Source organism: Sphaeramia orbicularis, chromosome 3 (assembly GCF_902148855.1).
Source record: "Sphaeramia orbicularis chromosome 3, fSphaOr1.1, whole genome shotgun sequence".
NCBI lineage: Eukaryota > Metazoa > Chordata > Actinopteri > Kurtiformes > Apogonidae > Sphaeramia > Sphaeramia orbicularis.
The window spans coordinates 25,962,957-25,986,885 of NC_043959.1; the positions used below are offsets into that span (position 1 = coordinate 25,962,957).

Below are 23,929 nucleotides of genomic sequence, written 5' to 3' on the forward strand. Positions count from 1 at the left end.
AGATTGTGGTCATGTGACCTCTCCATTTAACCCCTGGTGTTTCTATTCATAGTTTCTCACCTGCAGTCCTGGCGGGGATTGGCCACGTACCCTGGATACGCCCCCTCAGTAATGTCACGGCACATCTTACTGTCTCGGTCAGATGGCAGCAGTGTCCCGGCTCGGACCATCAGACCCAAACAGTGGTCAAAGGTGTTCCTCTCTTCTGGACCGTCCTCTGTGAAGAAGCAGTGGCCCAGGGTGTCGAAGCCCACCACGTCCTTCACCTGGTCAAGGAAAAGAACCCAATGGTCAGCCAGCGAATGGTCAACAGTCAGCTAATGCTCAGCAAATGAACAGCCAACCTCCAGCCAATGAACAGCCAACTAATAGGCAACGAACAGCCAATGGTCAGGGAATCATAAGCCAACAATCAGCCAATGGTCAGTCAACGATCAGCCAACAAATGGCCAACAGTCACCTAACAGTCAGCCAGTGGTTATAATAATAATAATAATGGATTACATTTATATAGCGCTTTTCTATGAACGCATACTCAAAGCACGTACAGTGGATCCATTATTCATTCACTCTCACATTCACACTCTGGTGGTGGTAAACTACATCTGTATCCACAGCTGCCCTGGGAAAGGCTGACGGAAGCGTGACTGCCAATCTGCGGCTACGGCCCCTCCGACCACCACCGAATATTCATACGAATTCATACACCAGTGTGAGTAGCAGCACTACAGGCAAGGAGGGTGAAGTGTCTTGCTCAAGGACACCACAGCACATGACTAGGACAGAGCGGAACCTCCAACCCCTCGGTTATTGGATGACCCGCTCTACCATTTGAGCCATGGCCTCCCATCAATGGGCATCAGTCAATGATCAGCCAACGGTCAGCCAACGAAAAACCAACTAATAGGCAACAAACAGCCAATGGTCAGTGAACCATCAGCCAACAATTAGCCAACGATCAGCCAACTGTCAACAAAAAACAGCCAATGGTCAGCCAACGATCAGCAACAGCATCATGACCTCCAAACCAACTGATTCACTTGAATTAGATTAAATAGAATCTAGTCTACTAATGTTCTGACTCAATGAGATGAAAACACTGAAACACTGACAAACTGAATCAAATAAACCTTAGAGACAAAATAAAAACCTGTTATGATAAATATCATCATCAGGATGTTTTTACGGTGTTTTTACAGTGTTTTTATATTACCATGAGTCCATTGGAGCCGTGGATGGTGACGCAGCGGGAGAAGGCATGGTGGATGGACAGCTGGCTGACGGAGGTGGGGGGGTCATAGCCCCCCCTCTCGTCCACGTCTCCGTTCATGTGGAAGTGGACGGGATAGTGTCCCATCGTCTGCTGACCCATGTGGAGAAGCTCCACCCCTGATATGTGGACTGCCCTGAATCCACGTTCCACCTAGAGGATGAATGGACAACAAAAAACACCATCATACCAAGAAGAAGAAGAAGAAGAAGAAGAAGAAGAAGAAGAAGAAGAAGAAGAAGAAGAAGAAGAAGAAGAAGAAGAAGAAGAAGAAAGAAGAAAGAAGTACTTAAGGTTGACTTCAGGTCTGGTTTTAAGAGGCTGAGCAAAGCGTTAAATATCACTTCCTGTGTCGACAGTAAAAACTTTGTAAGAATAAGCCAATCAAGCCAGCATGGTGAACATCCTGTTGGGTTTAGACCTGGACCTGATACATGAACCCACCAAACCTGGTTCCTCTGGTCCTTATGGATCCATTCACTTCACAACTCTCTGGAGAACCTCGAACCAAACATATAGTTTCATAGTTTTTTAGCTTTAGTTTTCATGTATCTGGGCTGAACTATCCATTATTTTGTTACTTTGTAACACTGTACGACTGATTTGGTCGTTTTACTGCAGGTTTTAACGCTCAATGCCCATCTCCATAACAAAAGAGGAGACTGACAGGGTTTTACAAATGCATTTGACGGAATTAAACCGATTATTAGGAGTTTGTTTTGTTCCGATATACTATACTAATATAATGTATGTGTTCGTATTAAAAAAAGGAAAAATCTAAATTTCTCAAAACTGTGAACAAACTTTGTAGACATTGTCTCAAGGAAGATACATATAAAATTTGAAATGAATCCGACCAGTTGTATCAAGAAGATGTTTGAAGAAACTGCTAATGAAGACAATGATGATAAAGACAACGGTGACAACGTTAACAAAGACAACGAAGATGATGATGACAAAGACAGTGACGGACACTGTCTTCACAATAGCTCCAGCCTATCATCTGGTGAGTTAATAAAAGGCAAAGGAAACTATGAGAATAAAGACAGAGATAAGGATGAGAAAAAGACCAGAGGAAGAGGATGAGGAAGATAAAGAGTGTGAGGGTAATCAGAGTTCAGGACGAGCAAAGACAACAGAAGGGATGGATGGGAGAATAAAGCGAACAGGAGTGTCTGACAGGACGGGTTAACGTGACGGACGGTTCAATCTGGACACATCAGTGAGTGGACGGCGATAGATGACGCTGATCTGAACCATGAAAAGCAGCTTTGATCCACAAACCCAGGCCACGGGGAAACCTCTCAACCCACAGATCACATGACGTTCATTGTGAAGCTGAGAGATAACGACCTCTGTCTTTGTAACAGAGTCTGATGCTCCTGATGTCAGCGCCGATACGACAGTTTGAGGCGTTCGCTCTCAAAGGCGTCATTGAAATCAGGGCTTTTCCATCTGTCAGCTGCTGCTTTATGGAATGAAGAATATGTGACATGATTCTGTATAATCAGACATGATGAGAGAGGGAGGCATGATGGAAAAAAACACAGCCTCACTCTGTTCTTCTGGTAAAATGAAGTCAGTGCTTGAGTTCATGGCTGTCAAACTTTTTTTCAGGTTCCACATTCAGCCTGATTTGATCTCCAGTGGGTCAGACCAGTAAAATAATAACATAATAAGCTATACATAATGACAACGACAAGTTTTTCTCTTTGTTTCAATGCAATAAAAACATTAAATCATGAAAATAATCCCATTTACAAACTATCCTTTCACAAAAAAAGTGAATAACCTGAAACAAATGAAATTTTGTAAGAACAAAAACTCAGAATCTAACCAAGTGTATTTTTCTCATTTTTAGTCAAAATATCTCACCACTCTTAAAATAAGACATAATCACCTAAAGAGTAACTTTTCAGTGAGATATAAGAAGTTATTTTTAGACAATCACTCTGAAAAATCTTATCTCAAGAAATCTTACCAAGATAATTTTCCCTTGTTCCTTTGGCAGATTTTTTTTGGTTAATTCAAGATTTTTTTTTTCTTAATTCAAACCAAAAAATCTGCCAATGGAACAAGTGAAAATTATCTTGGTGAGATTTTTTGAATTAAAATTTTCAAGATCTATTGTCTAAAAAATAAGTTCTGATTTCTCACTGAAAAGTTACTCTTTAGGTGATTATGTCTTATTTTAATTGGTTTAATTGATGAGATAATTTGACTAGAAATGAGAAAAATACACTTGGTAAGATTCTGAGTTTTTCCAGTGTAAATGCAATTTTAACAATATTATGCCTAAATTTGTCATTTATAAGTGAGCACAATTATTTGGTAACAGGCATAATATTTTTAACATTTTGGAACCTGAACTAAAACGAGTTTAACACCCTTGACTGTTAATATCGTCAGTGTAGTGTCTGCACTTTGCAAATTCATCCCATGGGCCGGATTGGAAACTTTGGCAGGCTGTTTTGGCCCGTGGGTCGTATGTTTGACACCCCTGCTTTAATTTAATAAAGTGTAGTACCACCAACCCTCACTAGATGCTGCTCCCATAGACTTACATCTACATCAGAGGTCACCAACCCTGGTCCTCAAGAGCTACAGGGGTTGGACAAAATAATGGAAAGACCTTCACCTCAAGATGATAATGCCCCAAATCCATACAGCTAGAATTGTTAAAGAATGGCATGAGGAACATTCTAATGAAGTTGAGCATCTCGTATGGCCGGCACAGTCCCCAGACCTCAACATTATTGAGCATTTATGGTCAGTTTTAGAGATTCAAGTAAGACGTCGATTTCCACCGCCATCGCCATCTATTCCACCGCCATCAACTCCAAGAGTTGGAGGGTATTCTAACTGAAGAATGGCTTAAAATTCCTTTGGAAACAATTCACAAGTTGTATGAATCAATACCTCGGAGAATTGAGGCTGTAATTGCCGCAAAAGGCGGACCTACACCATATTAAATTATATTTTGTTGATTTTTTAAGGTGTTTCCATTATTTTGTCCAACCCCTGTACTATCCTGCATGTTTTAGATGTTTCCCTCTTCCAACACAGCTGATTCAAATGATAAGCCTATCATCAAGCTCTGCAGAAGCCTGAGGGAAACATCTAAAACAAGCAGGATAGTAGATCTTGAGGACCAGGGTTGGTGACCCCTGATCTACAGAATCTACATCAAACACTGCACATTTATTGTGTATCATTTTTTTAGTCCATGGCTGTCCAACTCACTTAGTTCAGGTTCCACATTCAGACCAAAATGACCCGAAGTGGATCAGTAAAAGTAAAATAACAAAATAAAATAATAAATAATTTTTTTTGTTTTTGTGCGAACATGAAAAATTACACTATGAAAAATGTACATTTACAGACTATCCTTTCATAAAAGAAGGATAGTATCTGGATCTGCATCTGCCAATTTACACATTAAATAAAAACACATCAAATAATCCTGACTTCTTCCTGCCTCGTGGTGCATTTAAGGTGCACAACTATGAGAAATACTTGGAAAATGCTAATGAAACTATCCTTTGACTCGTGTGAACACTGTGTTCCTCTTTAATTTCAGTATATTCCATACAGTTCCAGCTCCATTTGTTCTCTATGGTTTAATGAGATTAAAACCCTCTGTATAAGCAGCGATGTTTCCAATGATAAGGATATTTATAGACAGCGCTGGTACATTCAGACTCTAATTAAAGCTTCTTCTACCTGTTTACTGCTCATATATAGAGGTTTTATTCAAGAGGCAAAGACGAACGATGGATGAAAATGAGGCTGAAATCGACTCATGGACCAAACGAGGAAAACAAAACCACCAACAGAAATTAAAGATAAGCATGTTTTATATTAATGAACCTCCAGGTGAATTATTATAATGAGTATTTTACACCATTACATGGACCTTGACAGTCCAGTTTTAGTCTTTTATTAAAGACGTTGGTGGTTGATCTTTATAATCATACGAGGGCTGTTCAATAAGTTCATGGCCTCACCCAGAACAGAACAACACAGACTGATAATTTATATTTTATTTTTCAACATAATTTCCATTTACAGCAATGCACTTGGTCCATCGATGTTCAAGCATCACTATCCCATCACGAAAGAATGTAACATCCTGTATTATAACAACCAGTATTTCTGGGTGAGGCCATGAACTTATTGAACAGCCCTCGTACAATATTTACTTTACATTCTCTCCTTTAGGATCAACATTGCTCATATTTTGTTCATAATGTTGTGTATTTGGTTAATTATTTGGCATATTTTGAACATTATGCTGCTAATTTTTTATTAATTTTACAAATGTTTTTGCACACAGTTGTTTATTTTATTGTGTATTTTGTAAATTTTTACTTTTATTGTTAATTTTTGGTGTATTTTTCTCATTACAACACTTGTTTTCTTAATTTTTGTTCATTTTGATGCTTGTGCTCATTTTTGTTCTTTCATTTTGTTTCTATTATTTATTTTTGTTCATTTTGATGCTTATTTTGTTCAGTTTAATGTTTAAGTTGTTCATTTTTATTCATTTTGTTGTGTATTTGGTTAATTATTTGGCCTGTTTTGAATATTATGCTACTATTTTTTAAAATTAATTTTACTGATTATTTTGCTCACAGTCGTTTATTTTATTGTGTAGTTTTTTGCATTTATTCTTCATATTTGTGTATTTTGCTCATTGTGATGCTTGTTTTCTTCATTTTTGTTCATTTTGATTCTTATTATGTTCCTATTTATGCTTGTGTTCATTTATTGATGCTTACGTTGTTCAGTTTTGTCCATTTTATTACTTACTTTGTTCATTTTACTGTTTTATTTTGTTCATGGTTGGTTGGTGGGTTAGTCCTACTGGGATAACTAACACATTTACATGGACTATAACAGTCCAATTTTAGTCAAAGTAATGCGATAATAGTTTTTTTAGGTGTCAAGTAAACATACTGAAAATGACTCTGCACAGATATTTAACCTGGTTCCACCAGAGGGTGCTGTCGACATTAAGACTGGACTAAAATCAGACTAATGTTGACCCTCAGTGAGATGTTCATGAAGAGATGGTGATGAACATTGTCTTACCTTTGGTGTTTTCTAATCATACTTTGGTTTTTTATATGAATGAAGCTTCTGCTATCGATGCTAACCCATGGGTTTGTGTAACATTGAAATGGTTCAGACTCAAACTAAATGGACCAGGGTTTAACAGATTAAGACATTTCAAATAGACTATATTTGATTTTTTTTTTTTTTTCACCAGAAACTTGTGATGGCAGGAGACATGAGAAGAAGCTTTAAAAACATCATCCAGCCTCCAGTCGTGTGTCTCATAATCAGTCATTTAACTGTCGTCATCAAAGCTTCAGGATACAGTGAGTAGTTCTCCTCAGACGGTGGGTTTTTAAGCCTGTTCATAGTCAAATCATAATGCAGGGTTTCATCAGTAGCCTGTTCACCGCCGCACATCAAACAACATTTGGCACATTTTCTAAGAGAAAGTGGTTGTTCATTGAAACAAGGACTTCTGGGATACAAACGGTCTGTTATAAATCAATCTGTCATGTCGACTCATGTGGTTTAAAACTGCAGGAGCTGAAATCAGGGGGAACAAACAGCAGGAAATCATCCAGTTTTTCCCTCTGCAGCTTCTCCTCAGTCCAGATCTACAGCCGAACACGAGGGTTCAGTAAATACAGTCGTCAATCACATGTTTAACCCCCGCCCATCTGAAAACACCTGAGATTAGAATCTGCAGGACGTGTTTCCTCTCAGACGCATCAAAAACTGCAGATTTATCGTGTATCATGTTTTAGTCCAGAGAGTTCAGGTTCCACATTCAGACCAATATTATCTAAAGTGGATCACACCAATAAAATACTACCATAACAAATGGTTCCAGGCACAACAAACCCTGCCCCTCACGCGTATTGTAGCGTATTTTGGCATGGATCCGGCTGATGTCATCATGTCTATGCGTGTGCTGATGTCAGCATATCAATTGCCTCTGTATATGTGCCAAGATTGAAGTAAATTAAAAGAAAATTGATGTGTTTATGGACCTGTGAAATTTCGAACATTTTAAGTAAATGGGAGAAAAAAAAAGATTAAAAAAATTCCTAAAAAATGTAAACTTTGACCTACTTTTCCCAAAATTTAATGACATCTATTCTGTGTCACTGGCAATCTATACACTCAGTTTGGTATGAATTCACCCAATAGTTTTGCTGCTACAGGCATTTGAAATTTTGCCCATTATAAGTAAAAAATGGGGGAAAAAATTATTAAAAAATCATTTAAAATTTGAACTTTGACTTACTTTTCTCAAAATGTAATGAGAGCTATTCTGGGTCACTGGCAATCTATAAACCCAATTTAGTATGAATTCAATGAATAGTTTTGCTGCTAGAGTGTTAACAAACAAACAAACATACAAATCGAACCAAAAACAAAACCCCTTGCCTCTCCTTCAGGTGACTACAAACTTTTGTTTATGATTTAGTTCAAAAATATAAAATAACACTATGAAAAATCTACATTTACAAACTATCCTTTCAAGAAAAATGTAAATAACCTGAATAAATATGAACCTGAAATTTCTGAGTGCAATTTTAACAATATTCTGCCTCAGTTTATCATTTACACATGAGCATTGCAACTTACAGATCACAGTTGATCTACAGATACACAAAACATTCAACTGGAACTGAAAAATAGAGTATTTAACTTTATGACCAAAATAACTTGTCAAGACTCAGTGACTGTTAATAACTTGTAACTGAAATTTTTGCATTTTGCTAATTTTTCCCGCGGGCCGGATTCAACCCGTTGGCAGCCGGTTTTGGCCTGCATGCTGTATGTTTGACAACCCTGTTTTAGTCCAACATGAGGTCATTCACTTCATCGTCTAAAAAAAAAACCCTGGTAATCCCAAAGATTTACATTCATACGGACTAATATAACACTTCCTGTTACATAACTGTTTTCAGTCATGGTGTTCCACAGGGCTTCAGTTTAGGACCATTAATGTTCTTTGTTTATGAACAACATTATTAAACTACATCACATCCAATATGTTATGCAGATGATACACTGCTATATGTATATTTTATGTGTAGTATCTAAGTGTGAAAAATTGATGATTTGTCATCTATTCATTTATTTTTATCAATTTTACACCTGAAGAATTTGCCTGTATCTTGCAGCTACCGGAAGTTTATAATTCACTACTGACTTTTAGACTATTTTCTTATTTTATTGGCTTTATGTTTCTTTAATTTTAAGGTATTTTGTTATTTTAGTCGATCTCAGTCATTCTAGTCTATCTCATTTTATCATTGGTTTATCAATAATCTGAAGGTGCAACATAAAGTCACAAATTATTTTTGGTTATATTTCATGTTATTCTGGGCTGGGTTCAGGTTTAAGTTCTGATTGTGGATCTGCTGATGTTCTCATCTTCATATTCAGATCTGACCACTGTTCTAATCCATTCCATCTTTTTCTGTTTAACTTGGATTTGTCGTATTGTTCTCTGAGTCGTTTCCAGTGGTTTTTCACATCATGGTACGATGTGTTGGACTAATCGGCAGAAACCTGACGTCTCCTGGGTTGGATCTGACATTGTTTCATGTTTTTACCCATAATTCCCTCCTGTCTGACCCTGATCTTTCCTCGACAGCTGGACGTTAAAGGGCCAGTGCATTATTAAATTACTGTCTGTGAGTGTGGGCAGCTGGAAACATCCCAGATAAATTAGCCTCAGTAACAGGGTTGTTGGGGACTTGAACCGTCATCTGATGTGAAAATCAGTGTTTAATCCAAATAATAGGTCTTGGCTCTGGAGAGGCTTTAAGCAGCAGACATTTTGTTCCACATCTGGTTTCATTTAGCTGCTGGGGAAATTAAAAACACCAAAACATCTCAGGGAACAAGGAATCCATATGAAACAAGTATGATTATTTTAATAGTCGTCGGTTTGTTTGACTGGTCCCATGACGCTCATTGACTCTCACAGCATCAGTTATGTTTCTATTGAAGAATTTCACGATCAAACAAACTGATAGAACTGAGCCTTCAAGAACTGAAACCGTGAGATCAGCTGTCATGGAACCGTCAACGCTGAGGGAAAATACAGCAGTCATTTGTTCACACATTATTCAACAAAACCGAGTCACAATTCATCTCACATGGGTAAAGACGTGTTAGCTCTGCAGATTTGGAGAGACTATAGTACGTGACAGATGATCTACAAATTAAGAAATAATTAATTAAAGCTGCAGATGGTGATGATGGAGGGACAGGGGTGGAGTCAGGAGGTTTTAATGTAGGCCCTCAGATCTGGCATCCTATCCCATCTTGTATATAGACCATAAGGGGAAAGCTATATCGTTTCATCCCGTTCCGACATGTGGGGCACTACAATCTTTTTACTCAGTTACAAAGATATATTTGTCCTGAGCTAGATGTCTAAAGTTCTCCATTTGTAAACCTGCAGATTTGATAAAATTAGTGTTTGAAGTTGGTACTACTTACTTTACTTGCGTAATGATGTTGTTATCATGTGTGCTGCGGTTTAAGTCACGTGTAAACTGCTGGTCCAATGAAAGAGTGCAAAACATCCAAGATGGCTGCGACCAGGATGCACGCTTCCAGCAGCTCGGATGAGGAAAACATGACGAAAAGTTTTTAAAAGCTATCAAAAATACACTATATGCACCTGATATCTGTTGAAAAAGAGCAAATACAGGATTTTTCGGCAAAACGATGGGAAACTTGTAGAAAAAAAAGTCGAACAATGATTTTGTTTGAGTGGTGAGAGGAAAACCGTAGCTGAAACTTATAAACACTGTATCACTATTGACTTTGACAATGCTCCAGAAGATGCTGGGTTTCATGCAACATGCTACAGACGATTCATTGATAAAAGGTGCTTGGATTCCGCAGAGAAACATAAAAGAGAGCATTCAGATGTTAGTGGAACAGAGAGAGACGAGTAATATAGGAGTGAAATATAATGATTGAACCAAAATGGACTTATTGTTGGATTGAGGCATTAACTTGACACAGATGAGATGTTTATCTGAAATCCTGATATGTTCTGGAGCACTGATGGTGACATGATGAAATGATTGTTTAGTTCAAATGTATATAAATTAGCATTATTTGTTTGTAAAGCCTGGAAAAAGCGGCAGATGTGTTTGTTTAAATAGGTCAGTACATTGTCTTGTGTATACCTACTGTGCCTATTGTCTGGTATTTGGTCTTTGGTTTATATTTTTGGTGTCTTATAAACTGATGTAAGGACTGGGCATATTCTTATGAAGGACACAGTCATAAAAAATTTATTCATTCATGACACAGTTTTACTTGGATAACAAAATATCTTCTATTATAATGGAAGTTTTTCAAAAAATCATAGTTTTTTTTACTTACAATGTTCCTCGGGGGTCCATTTTAGACCTTTTTTTTTTTTTTTTTTAAATTATTATTAATCATGTAAAACACCAGCTCTATCTTTCATTACAATCCTCTACTTGTAGCAATCAAACACAACTCATCAACTGTCTGATAATAATCCTCTAAAACTTAAATGGTTGTTTGTCACCTCTGAAATATCATCCAATCTGAGACTCGGCATTAGACTGAAGTGTTGCCTTCTATCAGCAGTAAAAACCAGGTCAAGAGGGTTTAGAGTTTAGAGTTTTGTCTGTTAACTGAGAACAACAACAAGAATCAGACTTTTTTTTCAGTCAAGAACCTCCACAAGGTTGTTTGTGCGCTTATTTTTTCTCAGTTTGACTATTGGAATCAATCAGGAGGTTGTGGAAAAGTTGTCCAGTACAATCAACAGTTTAAATGTGTCATTACAGTCGATTCACAGTGATTATCATAATATAATATCAACAGCTGTTGGTCTGAATGTTAATGTTCATTAACTCAGCCTCAGGAATAAACCAGGATTTACTGAACAGAAGCATCTGCTGTTTTACACCCGGATGGAAATGAGGAAAAACACATCAACAACATGGAACAAAATACGGTTATATAGATATATGTACTATGGTTGAATGATAGTTAAACTGTAGAGGAGCTTAGTATGGAGGGTTCAACTGTGAAAGAAAAAGTCAACAAACAAATGAAGAAAATGATCATAAATGAGGAAAATTATCAATACAATTTGCAGAAATGAACCCAATTATCAAGAAAGTGAACAAAAATTAAGAAAAATAAGTAATAAAATGAACAAAAATGAACAAACTGATCAAATGGATGTAAAAAGTTAATAAAATATGCAAAAAATTATTAAATTGTCAATAGAATCAACAAAATAACTGCCAAAATGAACTAAATTATCCCAAAAATTTTCAAAAATTAATAGAAAATAATTCATTTTACAAAACAGAAAAGTAATCAGAAATTATCAGAAATCAATACAAACAAGACATAAAATGAACAAAAATACTAAAGACCACCTGGAAAAAAAAAAAGATTGGTCTTTGTTGAATTTAGGCTTTAATTATAATTAATTTAGATTTAGATTTTATTTCAGAATGAATAAATTCAGATTTCCTGTTGTAGTTCTGTTAAACTGAACCTGAGGGTAAATTATTCCTAAAGTTCCTTGTTCTGGACTTCCTGGCTGAGTCAGAACCAGGTGAACCCTCAGTCTGGAGCACAAGGAGACCTAATGGATCTCAGTCATTTCTAAAACCTTATTCACAGCTCTGAGGTTCAAAGTGAGGTTTGAGGACCACTGGGGGTCACCACTTACCTTCAAGTGGCCTCCGAACGTGTCAAAGTCGAAGAACTTGCAGGCCTCATTGCCATAGCAACCGGGCTCCATCTCGCCTCGGATCAGGATGTTTCGGGTCAGCAGACCCACCTCAGCCCTCATATCCACACCGTCCACCTCTTCCCCCATGTGGACGAACTGGGCCTTACCTGGACAGAGGGGGGTGAAAGGGTTAAAGGACGGTGATTGACCACAGAGACCAGAGTCTGGAACAGGAACAGTTACACCAACTATGACATTTTGCCTGATACCAATGTGCCTCTTTTTCTTTATTCTGTTTTTGTTGATGTTTATCACAAAAAGTTGAGGCTTAAACTTCCAAAAAGGCTTTCGTAAAGACACCACCAGATGGACACTCAAACACTCAAACACTCAAACACTCAAATCAAGTAAATAAAGTGGGTTACTTTTTTATTATTTCTAAAGGAACCTAGATAGAAAGTACAACTTATGGCCATTCAATCCCTCCAGGAATTTGCGATGTTGCGATTGCAACTATTAACGCAAATTCAACCAATCATCTCAAATTCTGTGAGGCACTGCAATTTCGTCCAATCACCGAAAATTTTCAGCAAATTTGACTAATCACCTTAGCCCCCTTTCGCCCACCCCTGTCTACGTAACATGTACGTCATCACGTTCACGTCCTTGTTAACGGTTGTGAAGATGAAGACATGTGCGATTCAAAACACTCACATTTACCAACAAATATCAGTACCAAAGTTTGTGCAAGTCAGTTTCCAGATGTGTTACACAAAAGTGGAAGTATACTGTTCTGCACTGCCTGCAATATTGTGGTGGAACACCAACGAAAGCAGCCGCTCCACAGACACTTTTCAACCACAAAACATGCAAGAGAACGACTGAAACTGGAAGAGGAAAGACCAGACAAGTCCCAATGACAGAGGCTGTTGGATCCAGAACAACAGCAGGAGCTGAAAGGGACAAAGTTAGCACAGATCTACTCTATAAGGCAATAGAAGAGAAGAAGAAATAACCTGTGGAGGCATGCTTTCCTTTCTGTGGATTGTGTGTGTGTGTGTGTGTGTGTGTGTGTGTGTGTGTGTGTGTGTGTGTGTGTGTGTGTGTGTGTGTGTGTGTGTGTGTGTGAGGGAGCGCAAGCGCAAGTCTGTGTGTGGAGTTAAAAAACGAGCTCACAAACGAAAATAGTCATTAAACTTGGTGTTAATATTAATGTTTACTCTTATGTGTTAGATAGAAAGAAACCCAAGTTTGGCTGCAGTGTGTGTGTGTGTGTGTGTGTGTGTGTGTGTGTGTAACCCATCTAACCCTAACCCTAAATATACTACTATATCATTAAGGAAGCAAAAGTCATGTGTTGTATAAATGTGAGATGGGAATGGAATTTAATACATTTTCTTCTTCCCACTCCTTTTTGAGCAGTACATATTGAATTTATTTTGTTATTACTAGTGTACATGGCAATTGTTATTTTGTCTTGATCATCTTGATTAATGTATTTGCTCTGATACTAGTTCCTCATACACAAAAAAATGTTTACATTTTTCTTCTGCTCAAAACAAATAAATGAATGACTGAAAAAAAGCCTGTTTTGTTTAAAATCATGGCTTCCTGGTGCTTTTTAAGGCTAAAAACTCAAAAAGACTGTTCTAGGTAATTTGTAAATGCCCATGTTCCTGTGACTTTAATAAAAGAAGCCTCAAATCATCGCAACTTTCACCGCAATTTTTTGGAAAAGGTGCTGCAAAATCAGGCATTTTAGGCTGCAGTAATAAAAAAAAAAAAAAATCCCACAAAATCCTGGAGGGACTGGCCATTACAGGCGTCTATTAGCATTGTCTATTGTCACTAAAACTCATTAAAATTCACTAAAACTCCAATGTGTGTTTGAAGGTCTTTACACATGGGTTTGACCTCAGCTGGGTTTTGTAGTCCTTAGAATTTATGCTACCATTTGACTCAGTAGCTCCTCCCCCTTTCACTGGACTACAAACATGGCCGTGCCACAGCTGCGTTTACCATGATATAAATGATTTATTTCTTCTTGTCTCACATTTTAAATTTCATATATTTAGCCCTGAAAAGGTTAGAAAATGTGTAAACATTGTTTGCACTAAAATACACGTTTTTGTGGAAAAGTTGATTTTTTTTATTTTTACGGCTTAGATTATATATGCTCATTTTTATAGATACGATAAATCTTCATTATTAATTCAAAATAGTTCCTAGTTTATGTCATTCAGTCCTTCATCACATTATCAAACGACAAATAAACACAGATTAAAACCCATTTATGAAAAACCCTTGTAAAACACATTAAATATCTGACATTGACATTGGTGGAAACACATCTGATACAGTGATCCCTTGCCAATTCGCGCTTTAAGTTCCGCAGTTTTAGTTATTCACGGATTTTTCAGAAATATTCATCAAAAATAAAAAAATCAAGAAAAAATCGTGGAAATTCCGCGAAAATCCATCCCGCAGCAGACGAGAGGCCGCAGCTGCCAGCGAAACGTCAAACGATGACTCACAGCCTCCTGTAAGCAACACGAGAAACGCAGACGGCCCAGCAACCGCTTACCCCGAGCGAGAGAGAGAGAGAGAGAGAAAATGTAGAAATGTCAGTTCATGCATGTCCATGTACGTGTTTGTGTGTGTTGATGCTCGAGACCAAAGAGAGAGAGAGAGAGAGAGAGAGAGAGAGAGAGAACTGATTCGTTTCTTGTGCGTATGAGAGGAAAAGAGAGCTGGGAGTAGATGTGTGTGTGTTCGTGTGTACGTATACGATGGATAAGCGTCACGAATGAAGAGAGGAGAGAGTACGTATCAGCTGTTAGTATGTATGCACGTGTGTGTGTTTTGTTTACTTTCTACATTCTTTTCTTTCAGATGTTTTACAGTACGTACATGTACATGTATCCGATCTATGTATATGCATGTATACATGTACTAATCATTGTTTTCTTTTATATATATCTCATTTATTTCATAATTATTACATTTGCAGTACTTATATACTATTTATAGATACATACATACATGTACCTAGGTCTAGGATAGGCTCGGGGGCTCTGGCTCCAGTTCGCGGATTTTCGATTTTCGCGGGGGGCGCCGGTCCCCATTAACCACGAAAAATAAGGGATCACTGTACTGGACGATATCACTAAATATCTGTAATATATCAGTGCAAACATCAATATATGTCTGCGCCAAATATAGTGGTTTTTTGTCACAGATGATTCTTATTCTCTGTATCTGTGTTTAAACCAAAGCATTCATTTCTGTTTAATAAAGAAAACATTGTAAATCATCTCTTTTTTTTCTGCCTTCTTTCTTGTGAATTATCTCTAACACTGAAAAAGATCACAGTTTGTTTAGTCCATATCATCCAGACCTGCTGTAATTCTCATTTTTCTACCTGATTCTAACTGTATAAATGTCTGTATACTCCATTTCTTTGCAGCCGTTTGCAGTGAGTTCATCCTCAGTGTTGATGTTCGGCCTCATTCATTATATTTATGGGTCGTTCACGCAGATTTCCGAGGTCACATTTGATTAAAAAACCAAGAAAAAGCTCAGATATTAAACTGTTCATGTCTGAGTTCAAACACATTAAATCAGGTTTCGATGTAAAACGTCAGTTCAGTGGTCGTTGCAGATTAATATCAGAGTCATTTTAACATTAATTATCCAACTCATCTTCTGTGTTTCCTGGGTTTAGGCGTCGATTGAAAATGTAAAACCAGCTGGAAACGCAGCTCATCATAGAAAACTGAACCTTTATCTTCAGTTTCCTGTATGAACTCAGCAGGAAGCAGAGACTTTATTAGATTTCCTTCTGATAACTGGACCGTTGTTGAGTTATTTCAGAGTAAATGAGTCTCAGATTCAAGACGCTGAGTTCCAAACGGCTTTATTTAGTTTATTTAATTTATTGAGTTCATTTAGTTCACTGTGATGTGATGTGGCGATCAAAACCATCAGGTCTGTTGGGATGGAGTCGTCGTCGACCAAATCTGTACTCAACATTTACTGAAAACTATGTCCATATTCTGTAAGTGTATGTAAGTAATAATAATAATAATAATAATAATAATAACAGTTATTTTTTACAATTACTTACATACTTATAGTACTTATTACTTATATATCATTGTTACGACTACTTTTACGATTATCACTTTATTATAATTATCATCCTGTGATTATTAAACTATAGCTATTGTGCGTATTATAATATAATAACATAATTATTTATTTTTTTTCATTCATATTATTTATTTATATCATTATTACTGCTTTTTGTCATTTATTATTATTACTACTTTATTACTTATTTCTACTAGTACTTTCTAATGTGTAATTGCCTGTTTTTCACTGCTGTTTTTATAGTTATTGTTCTTACTATTTTCTTGTAATATTTCTTATATGTATACATTCAGTGGGATCAATAAAGATCTATTTAATCTAATCTACAGGGGTTGGACAAAATAATGGAAACACCTTCACCTCAAGATGATAATGCCCTAATCCATACAGCTAGAATTGTTAAAGAATGGCATGAGGAACATTCTAATGAAGTTGAGCATCTCGTATGGCCGGCACAGTCCCCAGACCTCAACATTATTGAGCATTTATGGTCAGTTTTAGAGATTCAAGTAAGACGTCGATTTCCTCCGCCATCGTCTCTAAAAGAGTTGGAGGGTATTCTAACTGAAGAATGGCTTAAAATTCCTTTGGAAACAATTCACAAGTTGTATGAATCAATACCTCGTAGAATTGAGGCTGTAATTGCCGCAAAAGGCGGACCTACACCATATTAAATTATATTTTGTTGATTTTTTAAGGTGTTTCCATTATTTTGTCCAACCCCTGTATATTATAAAAGGTAAGTGGACTGTCGTGGGTGTCTCGGGCATCACACAAAATCCAGACAGAGCAGACTGCTGCAGTTTGACGTAATTACGTATTTTTGGTCAAGGAAGGGACTAGCGAAAACAGCAAGTTGATAGGACCAATATTTTGAGAGATATTAGTAATTTTGGAACATAATAGCCTTACAATCATGTCCCAGAATTATAGAATCATCACTGAAGTGGGTTACCTAGCAACAGATAAACAATAGTGCCATGTTGCCATGATGTCAAATTTCAGGTGCAGAAACAGACATGCCAGCTGAGAGGTTATTCAACTGAAAATGTCAAAGGAATTTACCAAAAAAATAAAGGAATGAACTGTATCAGAGGTAAATTTATTATCTACCAAATCTAGAACCTGTGGTTCCCCATGGGTCAACAGGCTAGTTTTATCTCAATTCATTAATTCTAATCTAATGTAACCTAATGCAATCTAATTTAGTCTAGTCTAATTAATCTAGTCCAGTGTAACCTAATGTAATGTAATGTAACCTAATGTACTGTAATCTAATCTAATCTAACCTAATGCAATCTAATCTAGTCTAGTCTAATTAATCTAGTCTAATGTGACCTAATGTAATGTAATATAATCTAACCTAATCTAATCTAATGTAATCTGATCTAAAGTAATCTAACCTAATCTAATGTAATCTAATGTAATGTAATCTAATCTAATCAAACCTAATCTAATCGAATTTAAACTAATCTAACCTAATCTAGTGTAATGTAGGGCAATCTAATATAATCTAAATGAATTTAATCTAATTTTACCTAATCTAATCCAGTCTAATGTAACCTAATCTAATGTAATCTATCCTAATCTAATCTAATCTAATCTAATCCAATCTAATCCAGTCTAATGTAATCTATCCTAATCTAATCTAATGTAATCCAATCTAATGTAATCTAATCTAATCTAATCTAATGTAACCTAATCTAATGTAATCTAATCTAATCTACAGGGTGGGGAAGCAAAATTTACAATGAACATTTAGTTGTTTTTTCTCAGCAGGCACTACGTCAATTGTTTTGAAACCAAACATGTATTGATGTCATAATCATACCTAACACTATTATCCATACCTTTTCAGAAACTTTTGCCCATATGAGTAATCAGGAAAGCAAACGTCAAAGAGTGTGTGATTTGCTGAATGCACTCGTCACACCAAAGGAGATTTCAAAAATAGTTGGAGTGTCCATAAAGACTGTTTAGAATGTAAAGAAGAGAATGACTATGAGCAAAACTATTACGAGAACGTCTGGAAGATACTATTAAAGAAGAATGGGAGAAGTTGTCACCCGAATATTTGAGGAACACTTGCGTAAATTTCAGGAAGCGTGTGAAGGCAGTTATTGAGAAAGAAGGAGGACACATAGAATAAAAACATTTTCTATTATGTACATTTTCTTGTGGCAAATAAATTCTCATGACTTTCAATAAACTAATTGGTCATACACTGTCTTTCAATCCCTGCCTCAAAATATTGTAAATTTTGCTTCCCCACCCTGTAATCTAATCCAATCTAAACTAATCTAATCTAATATAGTCTCTTGTAATCTAATCTAAAGTAATCTAACCTAATCTGATCTGATCTAATCTAATCTAATCTAATCTAATCTAATCTAATCTAATCTAATATAATATAATATAATATAATATCGTCTCTCATAATCTAATCTAAAGTAATATAACCTAATCTGATCTAATCTGTATATTCTGTTGTCACACTCAGATCTACCGACTACAGTCCATGTTAAAGTTAACCTTTAACCTTTGGAACCAGCTGTGGTGTTAAACCAAACCTTCTATTCATTCTCAGGATCATCGGTTATCTACTTATGTCATTTCCATTCCTTTGTTGTGTTTGTCATTTCATCCATTCGGGTTGAAATCAGACACATAATGATGCAAAAAAATAAAAGATAATTCAGCTCAGACACATTAAAACTAAAGCCTGTTTGTGAAATCTAATGAGTAAATAGTCCAGATCTTTGTCTCCAAATGCAGCGAGTTGAAAATGATGAAACTGCACCGAGGGTTTTGTGTTGGTTTCTTCCCTCTGGTGAAACACATAAACCATCCCTCAGCTCAACATTAAAATATTAGAACAAACAGAACATACAGAACCATCTGCTGCGCTCCGGCTACAGAATGACAGTTTGTACCAAATCTCCATCCAGCAGCGGCGGACACGTACATTAACAGATGTCGATTCTCTGAACATGCTCGTACAGTTGGCTGTTTGTCTGCACACGAGCAGGTGTTTGACATAATTGCGATGGAGGACATAATGGTGAAGCTGAGTCAGAGCTTCTAGCGGCGTTTTTCTTCTTTTTAAAGCACAACGGGCAGACGACACGTATAATTATGTTCGACGGCGGCACTCAGACAAACACAAATAACAACTAAAACACACACAGTTTGTTCATCGCCGCTGTTTGTTCCAGAGCTGTTAAATATCTGCACTCTAGTTCAATATGACCATTTATTTCACTGCAGCAGTTGGTTCATGTCTGTAACAAACTACTACAGGTTAGAGTCGGACTGAACAAACGCTGGCCCGGTGAAGAACGGTGAAGAACGGTGAAGAACGATGGAACAGAGAAGAATGATGAAGGACAGAAGAACGGTGAAGAATGGTAAAGAATGGTGAAGAACGACGGAACAGAGAAGAATGGTGAAGGACAGAAGAACGGTGAAGAATGGTGAAGAATGGTGAAGAATGACGGAACAGAGAAGAATGATGAAGGACAGAAGAACGGTGAAGAATGGGGAAGAACAGTGAAGAACGACAGAACAGAGAAGAATGGTGAAGAATGACAGAACAGAGAAGAATGATGAAGGACAGAAGAACAGTGAAGAATGGGGAAGAATGGTGAAGAACGACTGAACAGAGAAGAATGATGAAGGACAGAAGAACAGTGAAGAATGGTGAAAAACAGCAATGAAGAACAGACAAGAACAGCGGTGAAATATGGTGAAGAACGGCAGTGAAGAACAGAGAAGAATGGTGAAGAACAGATGAGAACAGCAATGAAGAACAATGAAGAACAGCGGTGAAGAATAGTGAAGAATGACAAAACAGAGAAGAATGGCAGTGAAGTATGGTGAAGAACAGAGAAAAACAGTGAACAATGGGGAAGAACGACAAAACAGAGAAGAATGGTGGAGCAGAGAAGAACGGTGAAGAATGATGAAGAACAGCAATTAACAACAGAGAAGAACAGCAGTGAAGACCAATGAAAAGAGAAAAACAGCAGTGAAATATGGTGAAGAACAGAGAAGAACGATGAAGAACGGTGGTGACAAACAGAAGAATGGTGAAGAGCAGAGAAGAACGGTGAAGAACAGTGAAGAAGAATGAAGAACAGCAGTGAAGAATGGTGAAGAACGACGAAACAGAGAAGAACAACGAAGAAGAGAGAAGAACGGCAGTGAGGAATGGTGAAGAACGACAAAGAACGCCAGTGAAAAACAGAGAAGAATGGTAAAGAACGATATAGAAAAATGGTAAAGAACAGCTAAGAACAACAAAGAATGGCTGTGAGCAACAACAAAGAACAGCAGTGAAAATTTTTAAGAATGGAGAAGACCAGCGGTGGAGAACAGTGAAGAATGGCGAAGAACAGAGAAGAACAGAACAGAATGGTGAAGAACAGTGTAGAAGAATGGTGAAGAACAGCTAAGAACAACGAAGAACGGCCGTGAGCAACGGTGAAGAACAGTGAAGAACAGTAAACAATGATGAAGGACAGAGAAAAACAGAACAGCTGTGAAAATTTTGAACAGTGAAGAACAGCTAAGAATAACTAAAAACAACAAAGAACGGCTGTGAACAACAGTGAAGAATGGCTGTGAAAAGCGAAAAATGACAAAGAACGGGCAGTTACAGCAGTGAGACAGCTACTGTATAAAGAGGCCGATTTCACAGTTCTGTTTGAAATGATTAAGTATTTAGTTAAAAAGGCAAAAATCTAAGTTTGTTTTTTCTGCTTCTTTTCTTTCATAATGTGGTCGATTTACTGACATGTCGAAGCACAGTTTCTTTTTCTGTGTCTTTCTTTTATGAATGAAATAAATAAACTAAACTGAACATTGAGTGAGTTTTGACTCTAGACTTTCCTCTGGGTTAAATAAAAGTGTTTCTTCTCTTCGGTTAAAGGACGTCAGTTCTGAGTCTGATGTTCAACAGTGTTTTATTATTATGATGAATCAGTGTCTTCATGGAACCACGTCTGTCTGGGTTTCCTGTGGAGTCCAGTTCACGCCTGGAGGGACGCTCTACGCCGACGGTCTGCCCATTACTGCGATTTATCACACCATAGCATGAGGATGGGTTTAGAGAAGGACCAGGACTGGGGCCAGAATCAGGACCAGGACTGGTGTCAGGATCAGGACCAGGACTGGACCAGGATAAGAACTAGGATCAAAGCCAGAGGTTCTGTCCATTCCTGTGATTTTTCACATCACACTATGAGGATGGATCTAGAGAGGGACCGGGACCAGGACTGGGACCAGGACTGGAGCCAGAATCAGGACCACGATTGGTGCCAGGATTAGAACCAGGACTGGACCAGGATAAGAATCAGGATCAAAGCCAGAGGTTCTGTCCATTACTGCGATTGATCACATCATAGTATGAGGATGGGTCTAGAGAGGGACCAGGACCGGGACCAGGATCAAGACTGGGACCAGGACTGGAGCCAGAATCAGGACCAGGACTGGGGCCAGGATTAGAACCAGGACTGGACCAGGATAAGAATCAGGATCAAAGCCAGAGGTTCTGCCCATTACTGCGATTTTTCACATCATACTATGAGGACAGGTCTAGAGAGGGACCGGAACAAGGACTGGGACCAAGACTGGAGCCAGAATTAGGACCAGGACTGGTGCCAGGATCAGAACCAGGACTGGACCAGAAAAAGAACTGGGATCAAAGCCAGAAGTTCTGCCCATTACTGCGATTTATCACATCATAGCATGAGAATGGGTCTAGAGAGGGACCAGGACCGGGTCTAGAGAGGGACCCGGACCGGGGCCAGGATGAGGACCAGAGGTTCTACCTTTTCTGCCCTGTCTTCACCACTACCTCCACCTCCATGTGTGTATTTGCTTGTTTGCTCATTGGTTTAATATGAATCGTCTGATGAGGGTTGGTGTTTTCCAGACTTTAATCTCTCGGCACAAACTGGGCCGGTTCTGTTCGACTCAGTAAATGTCAGATAGAAATAGAACGAAGCCAAACGTGCTAGTGGCGCCTCAGGCCATCGATCCACTCCACAGCCTTTAGTTTCTACTCTCATCATCATTTATGCCATTTAGATCTGTCAACAGTTCAGAATGTAAAACCTGGCCACAGTTTATTGGCCTCACAGTGATAAACAGCCTGGAGCCCAGTGTCTCTGAGGCCTCTGTCAGTCCACAAAAACCACACAAACGTCCTGTTGGAACCCAAGCTCAGGGAATAAAATGTGATCACTGCGACGGGGTCGAAGCCGCAAAAATTAATAAAAACGATTATGTCCAGAAAAAAACTGAGTGACAGGAGATGACAGAGGATTTAGACTGGAGGCAAAGTGAAAGACCAGAGGATGAAGGAGGGTTTTCATTAGAGACGATCAATAAAGGAAGCAAAACAGAGCAGGACGACATCTGAACATGTCTTTATCCGGAGGTTTAACCTGATGGAGTACAATTACTGCAGTAGAAGTACTCACCAACCACAGTAACAGGAGTATTTTCGTACATTTTAAGACTAATATCTGTACTTTCTACTCCTCATATTCTCCAAACAGGATTTAGTTTTGATGCATCGGAGCTGTATTTATTTGACAGAAAATATCAAGACTGATAGCATGAAATCGCGCTGTATGTCTTATGGCATTTGGGGTGCTTTACATACGCATTTTTGACCTTTCGCGTGTTATTCAATGCCATTTGACAGGGTTCCTACACATTTGAAATTTCAAAATTCCAAACTTTTTCCAGACCCTAATTTCCAGATGTCTTGGTAAAACAAAAAAAAATCCAACCAGTCTTTACATTTGGGATTTATGAGCCAGTCGTCAGAGAATTTAGATCTACCTATTATGAGTTCTGCCAACGATCAAATCAGGTATGTTGGATAGTTCGCTCACCAACAGTGTGTGGACATCACCTGTCCGTCGAAGCAGCAGTGAAACTTGACGACACCTGGGCGGCCCGCCCAGGTGTCGTCAAGTTTCACTGCTGCTGGAGGAGGATGGGCTGGAGGAGGATAAGAGCAGAAGGCTGGACATTCAACTTGTCAGTCTGCCCAAATGTTTTCTGGGACATGTCGCCTACTGTATGTGCTCTCACACAAACATTTTAGCTACTCTAGCAAGCACCTTAAAAAAAAACAAAAAACAGATCGATCCATTTCTTTTTTTTAGATTTTCATAATTTTATGTTTTAGAAAATAGAACAGTGGAAACAGTCTCGGAAACATCAATATTTTTCCATACATTTGTTTCCATTTTCCATACTTTTCCAGACCAGGAAATTTATAAATCAAATTCCATACTTTTCCATACTTTCCATAAGAACCCTGATTTGATCGTGTGTCAATTACACCAAGATTTCTGGTTCACATAACTGTAACCTGGGGCACTGATGGGGGGTGTGTGTGTGTGTGTGTGAACATGACAAATTCACGGGGCCCAGCATTTGTGGGGGGTCCATAGATCAGTGGAGGGGGTCGAGTGGATACAGGCTACAAGTGAAAATTTCATGTAAGATCCGCTGTACAAGAGAGGGATAGAAGTCGGGAGTCGGACGTTGAAAGCATGTTAAGTTTCAGTTTCGTTTCATGCAAGCGTAAGTGACATTATGTATGGATGGGTCCACAATGTTTACCTTTCACGGGGCCCACAATTGGTAGCAGCGCTCCTGACCGTAACCCTAACCCTCAGTGAATGGTATTTGACGCGGCA

The 23,929-nt window shown here is 38.0% G+C and overlaps 1 protein-coding gene across 2 annotated transcripts in view; it reads right to left on the bottom strand.

The window, feature by feature from the left end:
- The window catches only part of cemip (cell migration inducing hyaluronidase 1), a 208,124-nt gene that overhangs the window by 38,257 nt on the left and 145,938 nt on the right, over window positions 1-23,929 (bottom strand). For both annotated transcript variants that reach the window (XM_030127439.1, XM_030127447.1), the window contains exons 12-14: window positions 12,054-12,223; window positions 1,214-1,423; window positions 61-266 (exon numbers count right to left, since the gene is read on the bottom strand). In XM_030127439.1, coding sequence (XP_029983299.1) covers window positions 61-266; window positions 1,214-1,423; window positions 12,054-12,223 — 586 coding nt within the window. The remainder of the gene's footprint in view (window positions 1-60; window positions 267-1,213; window positions 1,424-12,053; window positions 12,224-23,929) is intronic.